Source organism: Muntiacus reevesi, chromosome 4 (assembly GCF_963930625.1).
Source record: "Muntiacus reevesi chromosome 4, mMunRee1.1, whole genome shotgun sequence".
Lineage (NCBI taxonomy): Eukaryota > Metazoa > Chordata > Mammalia > Artiodactyla > Cervidae > Muntiacus > Muntiacus reevesi.
In genome coordinates this window covers 169,659,962-169,680,365 of record NC_089252.1, presented here as the reverse complement: position 1 = coordinate 169,680,365, position 20,404 = coordinate 169,659,962, and the positions used below count along the sequence as shown (strand labels likewise).

General features: G+C 44.8%; 1 protein-coding gene across 3 annotated transcripts in view; it reads left to right on the top strand.

Moving 5' to 3' along the window:
- Nucleotides 1-820: 820 nt before the first annotated feature.
- OS9 (OS9 endoplasmic reticulum lectin) overlaps nucleotides 821-20,404 on the top strand; it is a 33,196-nt gene continuing 13,612 nt past the window's right edge. For all 3 annotated transcript variants that reach the window (XM_065934757.1, XM_065934758.1, XM_065934756.1), the window contains exons 1-5: nucleotides 821-1,016; nucleotides 1,441-1,617; nucleotides 2,461-2,524; nucleotides 2,654-2,730; nucleotides 2,912-3,010. In XM_065934757.1, the coding sequence (XP_065790829.1) occupies nucleotides 855-1,016; nucleotides 1,441-1,617; nucleotides 2,461-2,524; nucleotides 2,654-2,730; nucleotides 2,912-3,010 (579 nt within the window). In that variant the 5' untranslated portion in view covers nucleotides 821-854. The remainder of the gene's footprint in view (nucleotides 1,017-1,440; nucleotides 1,618-2,460; nucleotides 2,525-2,653; nucleotides 2,731-2,911; nucleotides 3,011-20,404) is intronic.

Genomic DNA, 20,404 nt, shown 5'->3' with positions numbered 1-20,404 from the left:
GAAAATATCTTTGGGATTTCTCTGTTGGGCGGGACAGGGTCTGCAGATAAGTTTTTCCAAAGATATAGTCATGCTCTTGTTTTTGTTGGTTAGGAATCAGTTTCTCAGGATTGCTTAATCAGTTCCCATTCCTCCATTTGCTTTCTAGCTTCTGAAACGTTGCTGCTGCCTCCTTTCCCGTTTGTTCCTGCGTGGCCTGGAGGACAATACCTACGTTAGTTACTCGCAGCTCTCTAGCTCCCAGTTTTCAACTGTAAGTTCCCATTATTTCTTTAGGATAATTTTATTGGAAGACAACTGCAGGATCGTCCAGAAAGGTTTTGACACAAATTACCAGATCACCCTAAAGTTGTATGTATATAAGAAGAGAGGAATGCTACGATACAATAACTTGTTTTGTAACAAGTATTAAGTAGCTTTCAAGAGTATTGTGTGCACGCACCCGTCCACCTCAAACATCCGCTTGGCGGCGGCCAGACAGAATACAAAAGATGACTTAAAAGCAATCAGAAATGCGTACAACAGCTGGGCTAGAACCGAAAAAAAAACCAAAACTGCTTCACGGGGCCCGGCGTGTAGACCGCGCCTCCCTGGAACTGGGAGACGGGAGGAGGGGGTCGGATATCATTGGTGATTGGTTGGCCTCTTCAACCAATCACGCGTAGCGGGTGATTTCGCTAATTGTCATGATACACCTCCCCGTGGGCGTTAGAGCTACGTTGACAAATGGGAAGGCGGCACGTGGGAGGGACAGAACGTTTGGCCAATAAGACCTTGCGGCGTTAGGGGCGGGATGAGGCCGCCGCCAGGTTTAGGGCGGAAGGAGCTGTTCTGGATGAGAAGGGGGACGAAAGATGGCGGCGGAAACGCTGCTGTCCAGTCTGTTGGGGCTGCTACTTCTGGGGCTCCTGTTACCCGCAAGTCTGACCGGCGGGGTCGGGAGCCTGAACCTGGAGGAGCTGAGTGAGATGCGTTATGGGATCGAGATACTGCCGTTGCCTGTCATGGGAGGCCAGGTGAGGAGGCGTAGAGGGGCGAGGGACCTGGGCAGGAAGGGAGGGAGGAGAAGGTGGAGGAAGAAGGGCCCCTGTGGAGTCTGTGGCGGAAGCCTGAGGAGAATCGGGCAGAGTAAGCAGCGGCTTTATGAGGACGCCTGAGGAGCGTGGTCAAAGACCCATTCCCTCGGGGCCAGGGGCTGGGAGGGGTGGGGCTTCCCCCTGTCAACCTCGGGTCCCAGTTCCTCATCGGAACGCCCAGACTCCTCCCCGTGAAGAAGTGGGCGTGCCGTCTCCCCTCACCCGCCGAGCTCCGCTGGAGGACGGGTGGCTCGCTCTGTCTGGACTGGACTCTTACCCATTGTGTGAAGAGGGACCTCGTTGTCCTCCCTGATCCCCACCCTCTCTTTGCCGCCCTGTCCCCCGACCCCCACTTCTTTCCCAGAACCAGGCTTCGGACGTGGTGATTGTCTCCTCTAAGTACAAGCAGCGCTATGAATGTCGCCTGCCAGCTGGAGCTATTCACTTCCAGCGTGAGAGGGAGGAGGAGGCACCTGCCTACCAAGGGCCTGGGATCCCTGAGTTGTTGAGCCCGATGAAAGATGCGCCCTGCCTGCTGAAGGTGAAAGGAACTGGGATAAGGGAAGGGGCGTGGAAACGAGTTATCTGTTTGGGAACTAGTTATCTAGCCACAGTGTGTCTGTGAATGAGGGGTATCTGTAAGGAGTTAAGAAGGCCATTGAAGGAGCAGGCCTATTGTACAGACAGGAGAGAAACAAAGAATGCTGTAACCAGTGATGATGCTTTGCTGATTATAGAGGAGTGTTAGAAAATCTCACAATAAAGATTAAACCAATACTGAGGTGCTTAAAGGGGGCCAGGCTGGGGCAGTCGGGGTACTTCCCTAGAGAAACTTTCCTGGTTAAGTCACCCCTTCCCCGTCACTCTCTGCCCAGTGTCCTGTTTTATTTTCATCATGGCACTTCTCATGATCTGAAATTATTAACTGAATTATCAGGTGATTTGTTTTTGGTCTGAGTCCTAGTACTAGAACGTAAGTCTGTGAAATCAGAATTTGAAAGAGAATGTATCTTGTTCACAGCTGTATCCACAGTAGCTAGAACAGTACAAGGAAGTTCAATTAATACTTTGATATTCCATGTTTCCCTGGTCTGAGTGCTTCAAGGATATCATTATTTCTTATCTTTATGGACAACAAAGAAGGATTAAAAAAATATTTACAAAGAAAAAAAATTTAAAAAATAGAAAGAGCAGAGTAGTAAACCAACTAGGCTGTGGAGGTCTCTCTCCAAGTTACAGAAGAAGAATCTGGAGGATTAAGAATAAGGGGGAGATGAGAAGTAAATCAGTGGTTATGTGTTTTGGGGCCAGGAGAGATTTCGGTTCTAAGATGAGATGTCTGCACTCCATCCCCCTGACTGATCTTTTTTTCTTTTACTGTCAGACCAAGGACTGGTGGACATATGAATTCTGTTATGGTCGCCACATCCAGCAGTACCACATGGAAGGTGAGTTCCACCTATGTTTTCCCTAAGCCCTCAGAAGCCTGTCATGGAAGGTGACCTGCCTCCCGGTTCTCTTCCCGCCCAGTCCTCTGAGAACAGGGTAACCATGCTTCACTCTGCTCTCCCTTGCAGACTCAGAGATCAAAGGTGAAGTCCTCTATCTCGGCTACTACCAATCGGCCTTCGACTGGGATGATGAAACAGCAAAGGTGACGGGAGTGTGGGACTGGGAGAGAGAGGGGTCTGGGCTGCAGATGAGAGCCCTGTCGAGAAGGGGAGGGTCAGGGTTAGCTGCCTTGTTTCTCTGGGCTTCGTCTTAGGAGAGAGTGCTCTTTTTTCCTCCTTGCTGTCTTTCTCACACCCCTCCCTCATGCCTGATGTCCTCCCCAGGCCTCCAAGCAGCATCGCCTGAAACGCTACCACAGCCAGACCTATGGCAATGGGTCCAAGTGCGACCTCAACGGGAGGCCCCGGGAGGCCGAGGTTCGGGTGAGTCTTGGGAGAGGGACGTTGACACTCCGACAGAGAGAACTCGGAGTCTACGGGAGGGCGCAGGGCGGTGCGGTACAGGCAAGAGTGCCTCTTCCAGGCTCTAGACCCTCAGTTTAAGACTCGTATTTCCAGCTTTGCGTCCCTGCCTCCATTTTCACAGGCACTTCTGTTTTTTTTTTAAATTGGTGTATAATTGCTTTACAATGTTGTGTTAGGTTCTGCTCTCTGACAACATGAATCAGCTGTGTACCTGTACACGCATGTACACATGTATATGTACATACACATATGCCCCACTCTGGGGCCTCCCGTGTCCCTGCCCGCACGGCCCACTCATCTAGAAGGTCGCATAGCCCCGAACTGAGCTCCTTGCGCTGTGCAGAAGCTTCCCGCTAGCTGCCTGTTTACACATGGAAATGTATACGTGTCAGTGCTCCTCTGTTAATTCACCCCACCCACTCCTTACCCCACTGCGCCCAAAGTCCATTCTTTATGTCTGCATCTCTGTTTCTGCTCTGCACATAGGTTCATCAGTACCATTTTTCTAGATTCCATATATACACATTAGTATATGATATTTGTTTTTCTCTTTCTGACTTCACTGTATATGATAGAATCTAGGTTCATCCACATCACCACAAATGACCCAGTTTTGTTCCTTTTTATGCCAAATGTTCCATTGTGTATATGTACCACATCTTCTTTATATTTTCTTCTGTTGATGAACGTTTAAGTTGCTTCCATGTCCTGGCTATTGTAAATAGTGCTCCTCTGAGCACTGGGGTACATATGTCTTTTTGAATTATGGTTTTCTCAGGGTGTACACCCCGTGGTGGGATTGCTGCATCATATGGTAGTTTTAGTTTTTTAAGGAAGCTCTGTACGGTTCTCCGGGCTTCCCAGGTGGTGCTAGTGGTAAAGAACCTGTCTGTCGATGAAGGAGATGTAAGAGACTTGGATTCCATCCTGGGTTGGGACGATCCCCTGGAGGAGGACATGGCAACCCAGTCCAGTATTCTTGCCTGGAGAATCCCATAGATAGAGGAGCCTGGTGGGCTACAGTCCATGGGGTTACAAAGAGTGGGATAGGACTGAAGCGGCTTAGCGCACACGTATACTGTTCTCCATAGTGGTGGCATCAGTTTCCATCCCCGCCAACCAACCACACTTTTATCTGTATTTGTCCCTTCTGTCACCTAAGCTGGACACCTGAGTTTCATTACTAACTCCTCTTCACTTTGTTCTCCTTTCTTCACTTGCTGACTTGCACTGAGGTCGTGCTGGTGTCGGTATTGGGCTCCGCTCTGGAGATGCAGTGGTGGGCAGACATGCAGCCCCTACCCTCATGGACTGCAGGCGGAAGAGGAAGGCAGAGGTTAAAGAATCACAAAAATGAGCCTGTGATTACAAGCTGGGAAGTGATGGAAAGGAAAGGAATCAGAGTCAATAACAAAGCTCCTTCATTCTACTTCTACATTCCTCTCATAGCTGTGCTCTTCTTTCCTATGCTTCATGCCTTCATCTCTCACCTGCATCACCTCCAGCAGCCTCTTAACAAAGTTTCCTGATATCATGGTACTTAAAGGAATTCAGGCAGGCAGCTGTCTGGTAGGCCAAGTTCCTCAGGTGATTCTAATGTGAATTCACAAACATATACACCTGTAGAGAGCCAGGACACAACAGTTCTCTTTATGTAATACAGATTTGCACATGCAGTTGTGTGGTGGTAAGTGTGGGACACGAGGATCGCCCAGGTAGGGTGGGGTGGTGGCGGGGGAGCCCAGGTGTAATGTCTGCCAATATCCATGGTATAAATATCCCCACTGTGGACAAATGCATGCTATCACTGTAACGTCGATCATCGTGCAACATTCCTGAAAACTGACCAGTCAGCTCTTGTGAACTGGCCTGAGTGGGCTCTGACACCACTCTGAGCAAGTGTTACTTCTCTACCGAGTTCTGGAAAGCCTTCAACAATTCTGCCTGGCACAAATGATAAGAGCCAAATACTTCAGAGCAGACTGGGGTGGTAGCAGCAGAGGTGGGAAGCAGCCAGATTCTGGATAGATTTTGAAGATAGCGCCAGTAAGATTTGTTGAAGGATTGGATGTGACGGGGAATATACGATGATTCCAGGGCCTTTAGCTTGACCAGCTGGAAAAATGGAATTGTCATTTAGTTAAGTGGGAGGGAACGGGTGTGGAGGAGGAAAGTAGGCTGGTGTGGACACATGAAGGTCAAAATGCCTAGTAGATATCCCAGTGGTGATGGTCAGTTGGTAGTTGGCTCTCTAACTCTGGAATTCCAGGACAGGGTCTGGGTTAGAGATATAAAATCTTACTGCATTTCTGTCCCACGGCTCTTCTTCCTGCCCTTTGATTTTTTTGTTGTTGTTGTTTGTTTGTTTTTTAAAAACTTTGTTTATTTGGCTGCACTGGATCTTAGTTGGGGCATGTGGGATCTAGTTTTCCCAACCAGGGATTGAACCCAGGCCCCCCGCACTGGGAGCACAGAGTCTTGTGACTGGACCACAGGGAAGTCCCTCTTCCTGTCTTCTGAACCACTGAGTCTACTTCCCCTGCCTAGAGATCTCTGAAAGGCTGTCCCCATCCTCTGATTCAGATTATGTATCCCTGTGACACCTCCGCAGGGAGACCTGACGTGGGCCCACAGACACACCCCCTTCTGCCTTCATCCTGGTAAACACCTATGGAGTTTTATATCTTCAAAGCATGTGTCGTTTCCTGAAATTAGCTTTATTTTTGGGGTTTAATTTCTTTGTCCTCACTAGAATAAGCTCCAGGAAGTCAGGGACAATATCTGACTGTCTTATTTTCTGCTGTATCCTCAGCGTCTTCCACAGTGCCTGGCACCAAGTAGATGCCCAGAGGTTATTCACTGAATGAATGGAATGAATGATGAGCCATTTCAAATGTCGCTTTATTTTTTGTGACCTTTCTGGGCTAGCCTGGAACGTTCACTGTGTTGTTTCAGAGCTTCATGTATCAGCACATCCGCGTCCACATATATCCACATCTTAGCCTGTTTGGGCTGCTATAACAAACTGCCACAGGCTAGGTAGCTTATAAACAACAGAAATTTATTTCTCACAGTTCTGGAAGCTGGAAGTCTGAGATTGGGGTGCCAGTGAGGTTGGGTGAGGACCCTCTTCCAGTCATAGACTTCTTGTATCCTCAGAAAGGAGCTCTGTGGGTCTCTTTCATAAGAGCATTAATCCCATTCATGAGGGTTCCATCCTCATGACCTAAGCATCTCCGACAGGACCCTCTCCTGATACTGTCACAGTGGGCATTAGGATTTCAACCTACAGATTTTAGGGAGACACAGACATTCAGACGACAGCAATCCACAGCACCCACACACACACATAATCTATTATAGCACTTACTTCATTGTAGTCTATATATTTCTTGTTCGTATGTTCAGTAACACTGAGAACTGAAGGCAAAGACTTCATTTTCCTCATAGTTGCTGACAGTACCCCCTGTGCCAAGCACTGTGATGGAAACTGGAGAGGAAATGCTGACTGAGAGCCCTAGTCCTGCTGGCAGGAGACAGACATCGTACAAACAGCCACGGCGCGTGGGCGCACTCTCTGATGGGGGGGTGTTTTTCAGGGGAGCACACAGTGAAAGAACTAAGCCAGGTCCAGGGGAGACCTCTGGGGAACGTGACCTTTGGACTGGCAGTAGAAGGATGAGGAGTCCGTCCAGCTGCCGCAGAGGAGTGGGAAGGAGAGGGTGTTCCAGGTGGAAGGTACTTTGAGTTCAAAAGGCTTGGAGATGGCAGGGATGGATAGCTGTGCACGGTGACCGGAGGGAACTATGGGAGGTGAGGCTGGGCAGTCGCTAGGGGACAAGTCACACGTCACACGAAGCTCTGCAGCTGTGTGCAGGAGTTTGGACAATCTGAGAAGTGAGGGGAAACCGATGAAGTATTGGGTTGGCCAAAAAGTTCATTCAGGTTTTCCCATAAGCTGTCCTAGGAAAAACCCAAATGAACTTTTTGCCAGCCTGATCTTTTAGGCAGATGCTGACAAATTCAGTGTTGGTTTTGGAGGCTTGCTCTGGCTCAGTTCAGTTCAGTCGCTCAGTCATGTCCAACTCTTTGTGACTCGATGAACCGCAGCAGGCCAGGCCTCCCTGTCCATCACCAGCTCCTGGAGTCCACCCAAACCCACGTCCATCAAGTTGGTGATGCCATCCAACCATCTCATCTGTTGTCCCCTTATCCTCCTGCTCTCAATCTTTCCCAGCATCAGGGTCTGGGAGTTAGCTCTTCACATCAGGTGGTCAAACTATTGGAGTTTCAGCTTCAGCATCAGTCCCTCCAATGAACACCCAGGGCTGATCTCTAGGATGGACTGGTTGGATCTCCTTGCAGTCCAATGGACTCTCAAGAGTCTTCTCCAACACCACATTTCAAAAGCATCAATTCTTCAGTGCTCAGCTTTCTTTATAGTCCAACTCTCACATCCATACATGACCACTGGAAAAACCATAGACTTGACTAGACGGACGTTTGTTGACAAAGTAATGTCTCTGCTTTTTAATATGCTGTCTTAGGTTGGTCATAACTTTCCTTCCAAGGAGTAAGTGTCTTTTAATTTCATGGCTGCAGTCACCATCTGCAGTGATTTTGGAGCCCCAAAAAATAAAGTCAGCCACTGTATCCCCATCTATTTGCCATGCAGTGATGGAACTGGATGCCATGATCTTAGTTTTCTGAATGTTGAGCTTTAAGCCAACTTTTCAACTCTCCTCTTTCACTTTCATCAAGAGGCTTTTTAGTTCTTCTTCACTTTCTGCCATAAGGGTGGTGTCATCTGCATATCTGAGGTTATTGATATTTCTCCCAGCAATCTTGATTCCAGCTTGTGCTTCCTCCACCCCAGAGTTTCTCATGATGTACTCTGCATACAAGTTAAATAAGCAGGGTGACAATATACAGCCTTGACATGCTCCTTTTTCCTATTTGGAAACAGTCTGTTGTTCCATCTCCAGTTCCAACTGTTGCTTCCTGACCTGCATACAGATTTCTCAAGGGGCAGGTCAGATGGTCTGGTATTCCCTTCTCTTTCAGAATTTTTCAGTTTATTACGATCCACACAGTCAAAGGCTTTGGCATAGTCAATAAAGCAGAAGTAGATGTTTTTCTGGAACTCTCTTGCTTTTTTGATGATCCAACAGATGTTGGCAGTTTGATCTCTGGTTCCTCTGCCTTTTCTAAAACCAGCTTGAGCATCTGGAATTTCATGGTTCACATACTGTTGAAGCCTGGCTTGGAGAATTTTGAGCATTACTTTACTAGCGTGTGAGATGAGTACAATTGTGCGTTAGTTTGAGCATTCTTTGGCATTGCCTTTCTTTGAAATTGGAATGAAAGCTGACCTTTTCCAGTACGGTGGCCGCTGCTGAGTTTTCCAAATTTGCTGGCATATTGAGTGCAGCACGTTCACAGCATCATCTTTTAGGATTTGAAATAGCTCAACTGGAATTCCAACACCTCCACTAACTTTGTTCATGGTGATGCTTCCTGAGGCCCACTTGACTTCACATTCCAGGATGTGTGACTCTAGGTGAGTGTGAGTGATCACACCATCGTGATTATCTGGGTTGTGAAGATCTTTTTTGTACAGTTCTTCTGTGTATTCTTGCCACCTCTTCTTAATATCTTCTGCTTCTGTCAGGTCCATACCATTTCTGTCCTTTATTGTGCCCACCTTTGCATGAAATGTTCCCTTGGTATCCCTAATTTTCTTGGAGAGATCTCTAGTCTTTCCCATTCTGTTGTTTTCCTCTATTTCTTTGCATTAATTGCTGAGGAAGGCTTTCTTATCTCTCCTTGCTATTCTTTGGAAGTCTGCATTCAAATAGGTATATCTTTTCTTTTCTCCTTTGCTTTTGGCTTCTCTTCTTTTCACAGCTATTTGTAAGGCCTCCTCAGACAGCCATTTTGCTTTTTTACATTTCTTTTTCTTGGGGATGGTCTTGATTCCTGTCTCCTGTACAATGTCATGAATCTCCATCCATAGTTCATCAGGCACTCTGTCTATCAGATCTAGCCCCTTAAATCTATTTCTCACTTCCACTGTGTAATCATAAGGGATTTGATTTAGGTCGTACCTGAATGGTCTAGTGGTTTTCCCCACCTTCTTCAATTTAAATCTGAGTTTGGCAATAAGGAGTTCATGATCTGAGCCACAGTCAGCTCCTGATCTTGTTTTTGCTGACTGTATAGAACTTCTCCATCTTTGGCTGCAAAGCATATAATCAGTCTGATTTCGGTCTTGACCATCTGGTGATGTTCATCTGTAGAGTCTTCTCTTGTGTTGTTGGAAGAGGGTGTTTGCTATGAGCAGTGCGTTCTCTTGGCAGAACTCTATTAGCCTTTGCCCTTCTTCATTGTGTACTCCAAGGCCAAATTTACCTGTTACTCCAGGTGTTTCTTGACTTCCTACTTTTGCATTCCAGTCCCGTATATGAAAAGGACATTCTTTTTGGGGTGTTTGTTCTAGAAGGTCTTGTAGGTCCTCATAGAACCCTTCAGCTTCAGCTTCTTCAGTGTTACTGGTTGGAGCACAGACTTGGACAACCGTGATAATGAGTGGTTTGCCTTGGAAACGAACAGAGATCATTCTGTCGTTTTTGAGATCACATCCAAGGACTGCATTTCAGACTCTTTTGTTGACCATGATGGCCACTCCATTTCTTCTAAGGGATTCCTGCCCACAGTAGTAGATATAATGGCCATCTGAGTTAAATTCCCCTCTTCCAGTCCATCTTAGTTCGCTGATTCCTACAATGTCGACGTTCTCTGGCTGGAGCGAAGCAAATGCTCGGGAGACCAGCGAGGAGGTGGTCATGGTGATCCAGGTGAGAAAAGAAGGTGGCCCGGGGATTTAAAGACATTTAAATTATTGGAGAGATTCAAGGGGCAAAATTAACGGAGTGAGATTCCCAGGTCTCTGGCTTGAACAACTGGATAGATGGTGGTTTCCGTTCCCAAGATGGGTATGGTGGGAAGAGCAGTAGGTTTGGTAAAGGAAAGTGTTGGTTTTGGTTCTGAATAGGATGATTTTAGTGGCTGTAGGCATCCATGTAGGTATATGAGGGGGGTGTGGGATCTCTGGGTTCGCAGCTCAGGAGAGAGATCTAAATTGAACCCAGAGTGCTTGGATCCATCAACCTACTGGTTATAATTGGAGCTGTGGTATGGTTAAAATCCCACCCAAAGAGACAGGATATTGTGAGAAAAGTGGGACAGAGCTCACGGAAGCCATCATTGAAAGCCTGGGCAGAAGGGGTCTCTGCCAAGAAGAAGGGGCCAGAAAGGAGGCTGTGCTGACGCAGAACCTAGGGAGGACATGTCTCGAGGAGGAACTGGCCCCTGGTGTTGGCTGCGTCTGAACCTGCAAGGAAGTGGAGAATTAAAAACTGCTTGTGAGCGATCATAGGAATTGTTATTTTAATAAAAGCAACACACAAACATGGAAATAAAAATTTGGATGATAGGGACAGGAAAATTGGTCAGTCGTCTGTTCCCAGCCTCCCCTGACCAGTCCTCGGTTGGACTCAGTGCCAGAGGTTGCTGGAGGGTTCCTGCAGAGCAGTTTCCGCGGGCTGGTGAAGCTGAGCTGGTGAGGACCGTGGTGAGGAAGTGGAAGTCTTTGAAGAAGTCTGGATTTGAAGGGGACGCCTGTGGGCTTGGGAGGGTGGGACTTGGTGCTTGTCGTTTCTCGTGTTAAGGTAGGAGCAGGTTTACCTGCCGGTGGCCTTAGTAGAAAGGAGGGTAGGCTGAGGTACAGGAGAAGGAATGAGAACAGAGTGTGGGCAGGGCTGGGATCTGAGTAGGGAACTGTTACTGTAACTAGAACACAAAGACAGCATACTTTCTGGGGAGTCTGAAGGTTTTGGTGGCAGAAAATTGATAGTATTCCTATCTGACTGCTTCTCATTTTCAGCTTTTGATGGGCCCCCAAGTTAATAGCTTTAGTGACTCAGTGAATTCCCGACTCCAGGGCCGGCCTGGTGATGTTGCATCTTCCAGATGCCTCCTTGGTGGGAGCAGTGTGCACAGAGTTTGGTAAAAGTGTGTTTTCTATGGAGTTTGGGAACAGTGGGTTAGCCATCTGGAATTAAATAAATTTGGATCCCTGTTTCAATTCCTATATTAAATAGGATTTCAGAGAGATCTAAGATTTTTTTCCACTAAAATGTTTAATTATGAAACATTTCAGACATACAGGAAATAATGTCATAGACAAGTTAAACAGATGTTTAACATTTTGCCATATTTGCTTCGGATCTGTTTTCTTTTTTTTTTTAAATAAAAGGAATAAAATGCTAACGATATAGTTAAAGCCCACCATCTCGTTTCTTTGTCTTGTCTCCAGAAACAGCCAGAACCATCTCTGTGGTTGCTTTGTACTTTTATTAGTGCTACACGTGTCACAGGCAATACATATAGTTTTGTGTTTCAAAGCTGTGCGTCAGCGTAGTTCTGCTTTTCCACCAATGGAGGCATTTACCATTCTGTGGCATGACGTGGAGATCCAGTTCAGTGGTTTTAATGGCTGCATCGTGTTTCATTGGTTACTTATCCATCGTCTATTGAGGAGCAGTCGGGTTTCAGCTCTGCTGCTCTGACACAGTGCTGGCATGTAGACCACACTGTGAATGGGAAGAGTTTCTCCAGGGAAATACCTGCTAGAATCACTGGGTTATGGGGAATGCAGATGTTATTGGTGAATTTGGTGCATTGCCCATTTTTTCAGTGTCTTTTTAACATAAAGGCATTCTTCCTTTATTTTTAATTATTGTTTTTTAAGTTATAGTAACACAGACATTAAAAGTTTCCATTTTAACAATTTTTAAGTGTGCAATACAGTAGCAGTAAGCACATCGACAATGTTGAATAACTGTTACCACTGAGTACTATTTCATTAACATCTTCCTTTTGTTGTTGTTTTTCTTCACTAAGCTGTGTCTGACTCTTTGTGACCCCATGGACTGCAGCATGCCAAGCTTCTCTCTCTTCCACTATCTCCCAGAATTTGCTCAAATTCATGTCCATTGAGTCGGTGTCGCCATCCACCCACTTCATCCTCTGTCGCCCACTCCTGCCCCCAATCCCTCCCGGCATCAGGGTCTTTTCCAATGAGTCAGCTCTTCTCATCAGGTGGCCAGAGTATTGGAGCTTCAGCTTCAGCATCAGTCCTTCCAGTGAATATACAGGGTTGATTTCCTTTAGGACTGACTGGTTTGATCTCCTTGCACTCCAAGAGATTCTCAAGAGTCTTCTCCAGCACCACAATTCAGAAGCATCGATTCTTTGGCATTGAGCCTTCTTTATGGTCCAACTCTCACATCCATACATGACCGCTGGAAAAACCATAGCTTTGATTATCCAGGCCTTTGTTGGCAAAGTGATGTCTTTGCTTTTTAAGGCACTGTCTAGGTCTGTCATAGCTTTTCTTCCAAGGAGCAAACGTCTTTTAATTTCATGGCTTCAGTCACTGTCTGCAGTGATTTTGGAGCCCAGGAAAAAAATGGCTATCACTGCTTCCATTTTCTCCCCCATCTGTTTGCCATGAAGTGATGGCACTGGATGCCATGGTCTTAGTGTTTTTTAATGTTGAGTTTCAAGCCAGCTTTTTCACTGTCCTATTTCACCCTTACTTCCTGTTCACTTTCTGCTGTTAGAGTGGTATCATCTGCATATCTGACGTTGTTGATATTTCTCCCAGCAGTCTTGATTCTAGCTTATGATTCATCCAACCCAGCATTTTGCATGATGTACTCTGGATATAAGTTAAATAAGCAAGGTGACAATATACAGCCTTGTACTCCTTTCCCAATTAAGACTCAGCCAGTTGTTCTATGTCTGGTTCTAACTATTGCTTCTTGACCCACACACAGGCTTCTCAGGAGACAGATAAGGTGGTCTGGTATTCCCATCTCTTTAAGAGTTTTCCACAGTTTGTTGTGATCCAGCAGTGAAAGGCTTTAGTGTAGTCATTGAAGCAGAAGCAGATATTTTTATGGAACTCCCTTGCTTTCTCCATGACCCAGCAAATGTTGGCGATTTGATCTCTGGTTCCCTGCCTCTTCAAAACCCAGCTTATGCTTCTGTAAATTCTTGGTTCACATACTGCTGAAACCTAGATTGAAGGGTTTTGAGCATATGCTAGCATATGAAATGAGCACAATTGTATGGTAATGGAACATTCTTTGGCATTGCCCTTCTTTAGGATTGGAATGAAAACTGACCGTTTCCAGTCCTTTGGCCACTACTGAGTTTTCCAAATTTGCTGACATACTGAGTGCAGCACTTCAACAGCATCATCTTTTAGGATTTGAAATGCTCAACTGAAATGCTGTCACCTCCACTAGCTTTGTTCAGTGAGGCTTCCTAAGGCCCACTTGACTTCACAGTCTGGGATGCCTGGCTCTAGGTTGGTGACCACACCATCATAGTTATCCGGGTCATTAAGATCTTTTTCATACAGTTCTTCTGTGCGTTCTTGCCACCTCTTCTTAATCTCTTCTGCTTCTATTAGGTCCTTAACATTTCTGTCTTTTATTGTGCCTGTCCTTGCATAAAATGTTCCCTTGATATCCCCAGTTTTCTTGGAGAGATCTCTGGTCTTTCCCACAGTTGTTTTCCTCTGTTTCTTTGCACTGTTCATTTAAGAAGGCCTTCTTATGTCTCCTTGCTGTTCTCTGCAAGTCTGCATTCAGTTCACTTCAGTTCAGTCGCTCAGTCGTGTCCGACTCTTTGCCACCCCATGGACTGCAGCACGCCAGGCTTCCCTGTCCATCACCAACTCCTGGAGTTTACCCAAACTCATGTCCATTGAGTCGGTGATGCCATCCAACCATCTCACCCTCTGTCACCCCCTTCTCCTCCCGCCTTCCATCTTTCCCAGCATCAGGGTCTTTTCAAATGAGTCAGTTCTTTGCATCAGGTGGCCAAAGTATTGGAGTTTCAGCTTCAGCATCAGTCCTTCCAATTAATATTCAGGACTGATTTCCTTTAGGATGGACTGGTTGGATCTCCTTGCAGTCCAAGGGACTCTCAAGAGTCTTCTCCAACACCACAGTTCAAAAGCATCAATTCTTCGGCACTCACCTTTCTTTATAGTCCAACTCTCACATCCATACATGACTACTGAAAAAACCATAGCCTTGACTAGACGGACCTTTGTTGGCAAAGCGATGTCTCTGCTTTTTAATATGCTGTCTAGGTTGGTCATAACTTTCCTTCCAAGGAGTAAGCATCTTTTAATTTCATGGCTGCAGTCACCATCTGCAATGATTTTTGAAGCCCCCAAAAGTAAAGTCTGACACTGTTTCCACTGTTTCCCCATCTATTTGCCATGAAGTGATGGGACCAGATGCCATGATCTTAGTTTTCTGAAGGTTGAGCTTTAAGCCAACTTTTTCACTCTCCTCTTTCACTTTCATCAAGAGGCTCTTTAGTTCCTCTTCACTTTCTTCCGTAAGGGTGGAGTCATCTGCATATCTGAGGTTATTGATATTTTTCCCAGCAATCTTGATTTCAGTTTGTCCTTTATCCAGCCCACCATTTCTCATTAAATACTCTGCATATAAGTTAAATAAGCAGGATGATAATATACAGCCTTGACATACTCCTTTTCCTATTTGGAACCAGTGTGTTGTTCCATGTCCAGTTCTAACTGTTGCTTCCTGACCTGCAAACAGATTTCTCAAGAGGCAGGTCAGGTGGTCTGGTATTCCCTTCTCTTGAAGAATTTTCCACAGTTTGTTGTGATCCACACAGTCAAAGGCTTTGGCATAGTCAATAAAGCAGAAATAGATGTTTTTCTGGAACTCTCTTGCTTTTTCGATGATCCATCGGATGTTGGCAATTTGATCTCTGGTTCCTCTGCCTTTTCTAAAACCAGCTTGAACATCTGGAAGTTTACAGTTCATGTATTGTTGAAGCCTGGCTTGGAGAATTTTGAGCATTACTTTACTAGTGTGTGAGATGAGTGCAATTGTGCGGTAGTTGCACAATTTGGCATTGGAATGAAAACTGACCTTTTCCAGTCCAGTGGCCACTGCTGAGTTTTCCAAATTTGCTGACATAGTGAATGCAGCACTTTCACAGCATCATCTTTCAGGATTTGAAATAGCTCAACTGGAATTCCATCACTTTCAGTAGCTTTGCTCGTGGTGATGCTTCCTAAGGCCCATTTGACTTCACATTCCAGGATGTCTGGCTCTAGGTGAGTGATCACAGCATCATGGTTATCTGGGTCGTGAAGATCTTTTTTGTACCGTTCTTCTGTGTATTCTTGTCACCTCTTCTTAATACCTTCTGCTTCTGTCAAGTCCGTACCGTTTCTGTCCTTTATTGTGCCCATCTTTGCCTGAAATATTCCTTAGCATCTCTAATTTTCTTGGAGAGATCTCTAGTCTTTCCCATTCTATTGTTTTCCTCTATTTCTTTGCACTGATCATCAAGGAAGGCTTTCTTCCTCGCCTTGCTATTCTTTGGAACTCTGCATTCACATGGGAATATCTTTCCTTCTCTCCTTTGTTTTCCGCTTCCCTTCTTTTCACAGCTGTTTGTCTGCATCCAGTTGGGTGTAAGTTTCCCTCTCTCCCTTGCCTTTCCCTCCCCTTCTTTCCTCAGCGGTTTCTAAAGCCTCCTCAGACACCACTTTCCCTTCCTGAATTTCTTTTTCTCGGGATGGTTTTGGTCACCACCTCCTGTACAGTGTTGCAAACCTCCGTCCATACTTCTTCAGGCTCTCTTATCAGGTGTAATTTCTTGAATCTATTTGTCACTTCCACTGTAAAATCACAAGGCATTTGATTTAGGTCATACCTGAATGGCTTAGAGGTTTTCCCTACTTTCTTCAGTTTAAGCCTGAATTTTGCAATAAGGAGCTCATGATGTGAGCCACAGTCAGCTCCAGATTTTGTTTTTGCTGACTGTATAGAGAGCTTCTCCGTCTTTGGCTGCAAAGAACATAATCAGTCTGATTTCAGTATTGACCATCTGGCGATGTCCATGTGTAGAGTCTTGTGTTGTTGGAAAAGGGTATTTGCTGTGACCAGCATGTTCTCTTGACAAAACTCTGTTAGCTTTAACCCTGCTTCACTTTGTACTCCAAGGCCAAACTTGCCTGTTATTCCAGGTATCTCTTAACTTCCTTTTGCTTTCCAATCCCCTATGATGAAAAAGACATCTTTTTTGGTGTTGGTTCTAGAAGGTTTAGTGGGTCTTCTTAGAACCAGTCAACTTCAGCTTCTTTTGCATCATTGGTTGGTGCATTGGCTTGAATTACTGTGATGTTGAATGGTTTGCCTTGGAAATGAACCGAGATTATTCTGTTGTTTTTAAGACCACACCCAAGTACTGCACTTCAGACTCTTGTTGATTATGAGGACTACTCCAGTTCTTCTAAGAATTCCTCCCCACAGTAGTTAGTAGATACAGTGGTCATCTGTATCATCAGAATTAAATTCTTCCATTCCTGCCCATATTAGTTCACTGATCCCTAAGACATCCGTGCTCCATTTTGCTGTCTCCTGCTAGATCACATCCAGTTTACCTTGATTCATGGCCTGACATTCCAGATTCCTATGCACTATTGTTCTTTACAGCGTCAGATTTGACTCTCACCACCAGACACATCCACAGCTGAGCGTCATTCCCACTTTGGCCCGGCTGTTCCTTCTTCTGAAGCTATTGCTCATTGCCCTCTGCTCTTCCCCAGCAGCGTATCGGACACCTTCCGACCTGGGGAGGGCTCATCTTCCGGTGTTGCATCTTTCTGCCTTTTCATCCTGTCCATGAGGTTCTCCAGGCAAGAATGCTGGAACGAGTTGCCATTCCCTTCTCTAGCGGAGCACATTTTGTCAGAACCCTCACTATGACCTGTGCCCTTGGGGGCCCTGTGTGGATCGGCTCGTGGCGTATCCAAGTTACAGAGGCCCCTTCGCCACGACAAGGCAGTGATCCATGCGGGGGAACATCTGCATTATTTTATCATTTATTTCCTCCTTCTTCCTTTAAGTTCTGTTCTCTTTCTGACTTCTTAGATTTTTTTCACACTTAGAAAATTTCATATTTAATATTTGGATAGGTATGAATTTTCATAGCTCTAATATAGAAATGCTTTAGAAAGTGTACGGAGAAAAGTCTTAACACACTTTCCCCTCATCACTCTGTTTCTATCCCCATAGAAAAGTAACCTTTGTTAGCTTCTTTTCTACACTCAGAGATTTTTTTTTTGCTCTAATTTTTTAAAAATTTTAAAAAATTAATTGGAATATAATTGCTTTACAGTGTTAATTTCTGCTGTGAAGCAGAGCGAATCAGCTATATGTGTGTCTATATCCCCTCCCTCTTGAGCCTCCCTCCCAGGCCCCCAAAATTTTTAATTGAAGTATAGTTGATTATGAATTATGTAAATTACAGTGTACAGTATAATGATTCACAATTTTTAAAGGTTATATCCATTTATAGTTATTATAAAATATTGGCTCTATTCCCTGTGTTGTTCAGGATATCCTTGTGGTTTTTTTTTTTTTTAACTTTTTAAATATTTTTGTTGTGGTTTATTTTATACATTATAGTTTGTACCTCTTAATCCTCTGCCCCTATATCGTTCTGCCGCTTTCATCTCCCCACTGATAACCACCAGTTTGTTCTCTGTATCTGTGATTTGACATTAAGTTATTTATTGATTTTCTAATGTTAAACCAATTTTGCTTTCTCAGATGCATCCAGTTTTAAAAATATCTTTTAAAAAATACTATTAGTTATTTATTTTTGGACGCACTGGGTCTTTGTTGCTGCATGCTGGCTCTTCTCTATTTCGAGGAGTCGGGGCGACTCTCTAGTGGAGCACAGGCCCAGTTACCCCAGGGCAGGTGGAGTCTTCCTGGACCAGGACTCAGACCCCTGTCCCTGCGTTGGTGGGTGGATTCCCAACCACTGGACCACCAGGGAAGTTCACATGTGTTATCTTTGAGTATCCTTTTTTTATCTTGTTGGAGTCAGTTTGTGACGTTTTTAAGGATCTTGGAAACATCTCCTAAGAGAGACTGCCCTGAGTTTTTCCTTCCAGTACTGTCCTTATCATGCTTCAGACGAGGTTATGCTAGCTTCAAAAAATCAGTTAAAAAATGTTCACTTTTACTGTATTCTGAAGATTGTGTAAGACTGTAATTTTTTATTCTTACATGTTTGCTTGAATTCACCTGGAAAATCATCTTGGTCTAGGTTATCTTTGTAGGAAGATTTTTACTTATGATTCATTTATTTTACTAGTTTTAGGAATATTCAAAGCTTTTTCATTTCTACTTGGGTCAGTTTTAGTGTATTTTCTAGGAATCTGTCTAGTTTGTTTCATTTTCCCGATTTCTTGGTATAAAGTTGCCTATTTCCTTCTGTTCTCATCTCTGTCAGTTCAGTTTAGTTCAGTTCAGTTCAGTTCAGTCGCTCAGTCATGTCCGACTCTTTGCCACCTCATGGACTGCAGCACACCAGGCCTCCCTGTCCATCACCAACTCCCGGAGTTCACCCAAACCTTTGTCCACTGAGTTGGTGATGCCATCTAACCATCTCATCCTCTGTCGTCCCCTTCTCCTCCTGCCCTCAATCTTTCCCAGCATCAGGGTCTTTTCAGATAAGTCAACTCTTTGCATCAGGTGGCCAAACTATTGGAGTTTCAGCTTCAACATCAGTCCTACCAATGAACACCCAGGGCTGATCTCCTTTAGGATGGACTGGTTGGATCTCCTTGCAGTCCAAGGGACTCTCAAGAGTCTTCTCCAGCAGTTCAAAAGCATCAATTCTTCGGCAGTCACCTTTCTTTATAGTCCAACTCTCACATCCATACATGACTACTGGAAAAACCGTAGCCTTGACTAGACAGACCTTTGTTGGCAAAGTGATGTCTCTGCTTTTTAATATGCTGTCTAGGTTGGTCATAACTTTCCTTCCAAGGAGTAAGCATCTTTTAATTTCATGACTGCAGTCACCATCTGCAGTGATTTTGGAGTCCCGCAAAATAATATCAGCCAATGTTTCCACTGTTTCCCCATCTATTTGCCATGAAGTGATGGGACCAGATGCCATGATCTTAGTTTTCTGAATGTTGAGCTTTAAGCCAGCTTTTCCACTCTCTTCTTTCACTTTCATCAAGAGGCTCTTTAGTTCCTCACTTTCTGCCATAAGGGTGGTGTCATCTGCATATCTGAGGTTATTGATATTTCTCCCAGCAATCTTGATTCCAACCTGTGCCTCATTCTGCCCAGCGTTTCTCATGATGTACTCTGCATATAAGTTAAATAAGCAGGGTGACAATATACAGCCTTGACTTACTCCTTTTTCTATTTAGAACCAATCTGTTGTTCCATGTCCAGTTCTAACTGTTGCAGCATCAGTAATTAGGTTCCTTTTTTCAGGTTATTCCTTTTGCATGTAATTCTGTCCTCAGAGTACATCAGAGAATTCACATAGGTGTAAAATACTAAAAATGCAGTGAGGGTGGGAAGACCTTCTCCCCAGAAGTCACATCTTAGTGCACACCAGAGAATTTATACAGTAGAGAAACCCTATGAGTGTAGTGAACGTGGAAAGGCTTTTACCCAAAATTCAGCTCTTGGAGTACACCTGAGAATTCACACAGAGGAGAGACCTTATGAATGTATGAATGTGGAAATCCTTTGTCCATAAAACAGCTATTAGAGTATATCACATCAGAATGCATACTTAGGGAAAACCCTGGAGTGTAATGAGTTTGAAAAATGCTAAAGGAAGTATGGGGCTTCCCAAGTGGCCCAGTGGTAAAGAATCCACCTGCCAAGCAGGAGATGCAGATTCAGTCCCTGGGTGGGGAAGATCCCCTGGAAACGGAAATGGCAGAATCCCATGGACAGAGGAGCCTGGCAGGCAACAGTCCATAGGGTCTCAGAGTTGGACATGACTGAGTGACTAACAGCAGCACCAGGTTTTGGTACTGGTCAGTCTCGGGAGGCTGGTCAGTTTTATTAGACTTTTCCAAGAACTAATTTCAGCTCCGTTGAGCTTCTGTATCATGTTTGTTTTCCACTGTATTTATTTCCAGGCTAATCGTTCTTTTCCTTCCTTCTACTTTTTTCAGCTTTAATTTGCTTTCCTCCCCTGATTTCTTGAGTACTTAACGCATTTCCAGCTTTTCCTCTTTTACATCTCTTATAAATTTCTCTCCAGTTACTACTCCAAATATGTTACAGTTTTATGAGGCTATTTTAAGTTTTTTAATCTAATTTTCAAATTGATAATACTCTCCCATAACTCAAAACCCAGAAAGTATAAAGGTGTGTGATAAGTTTCCCCTCCCAA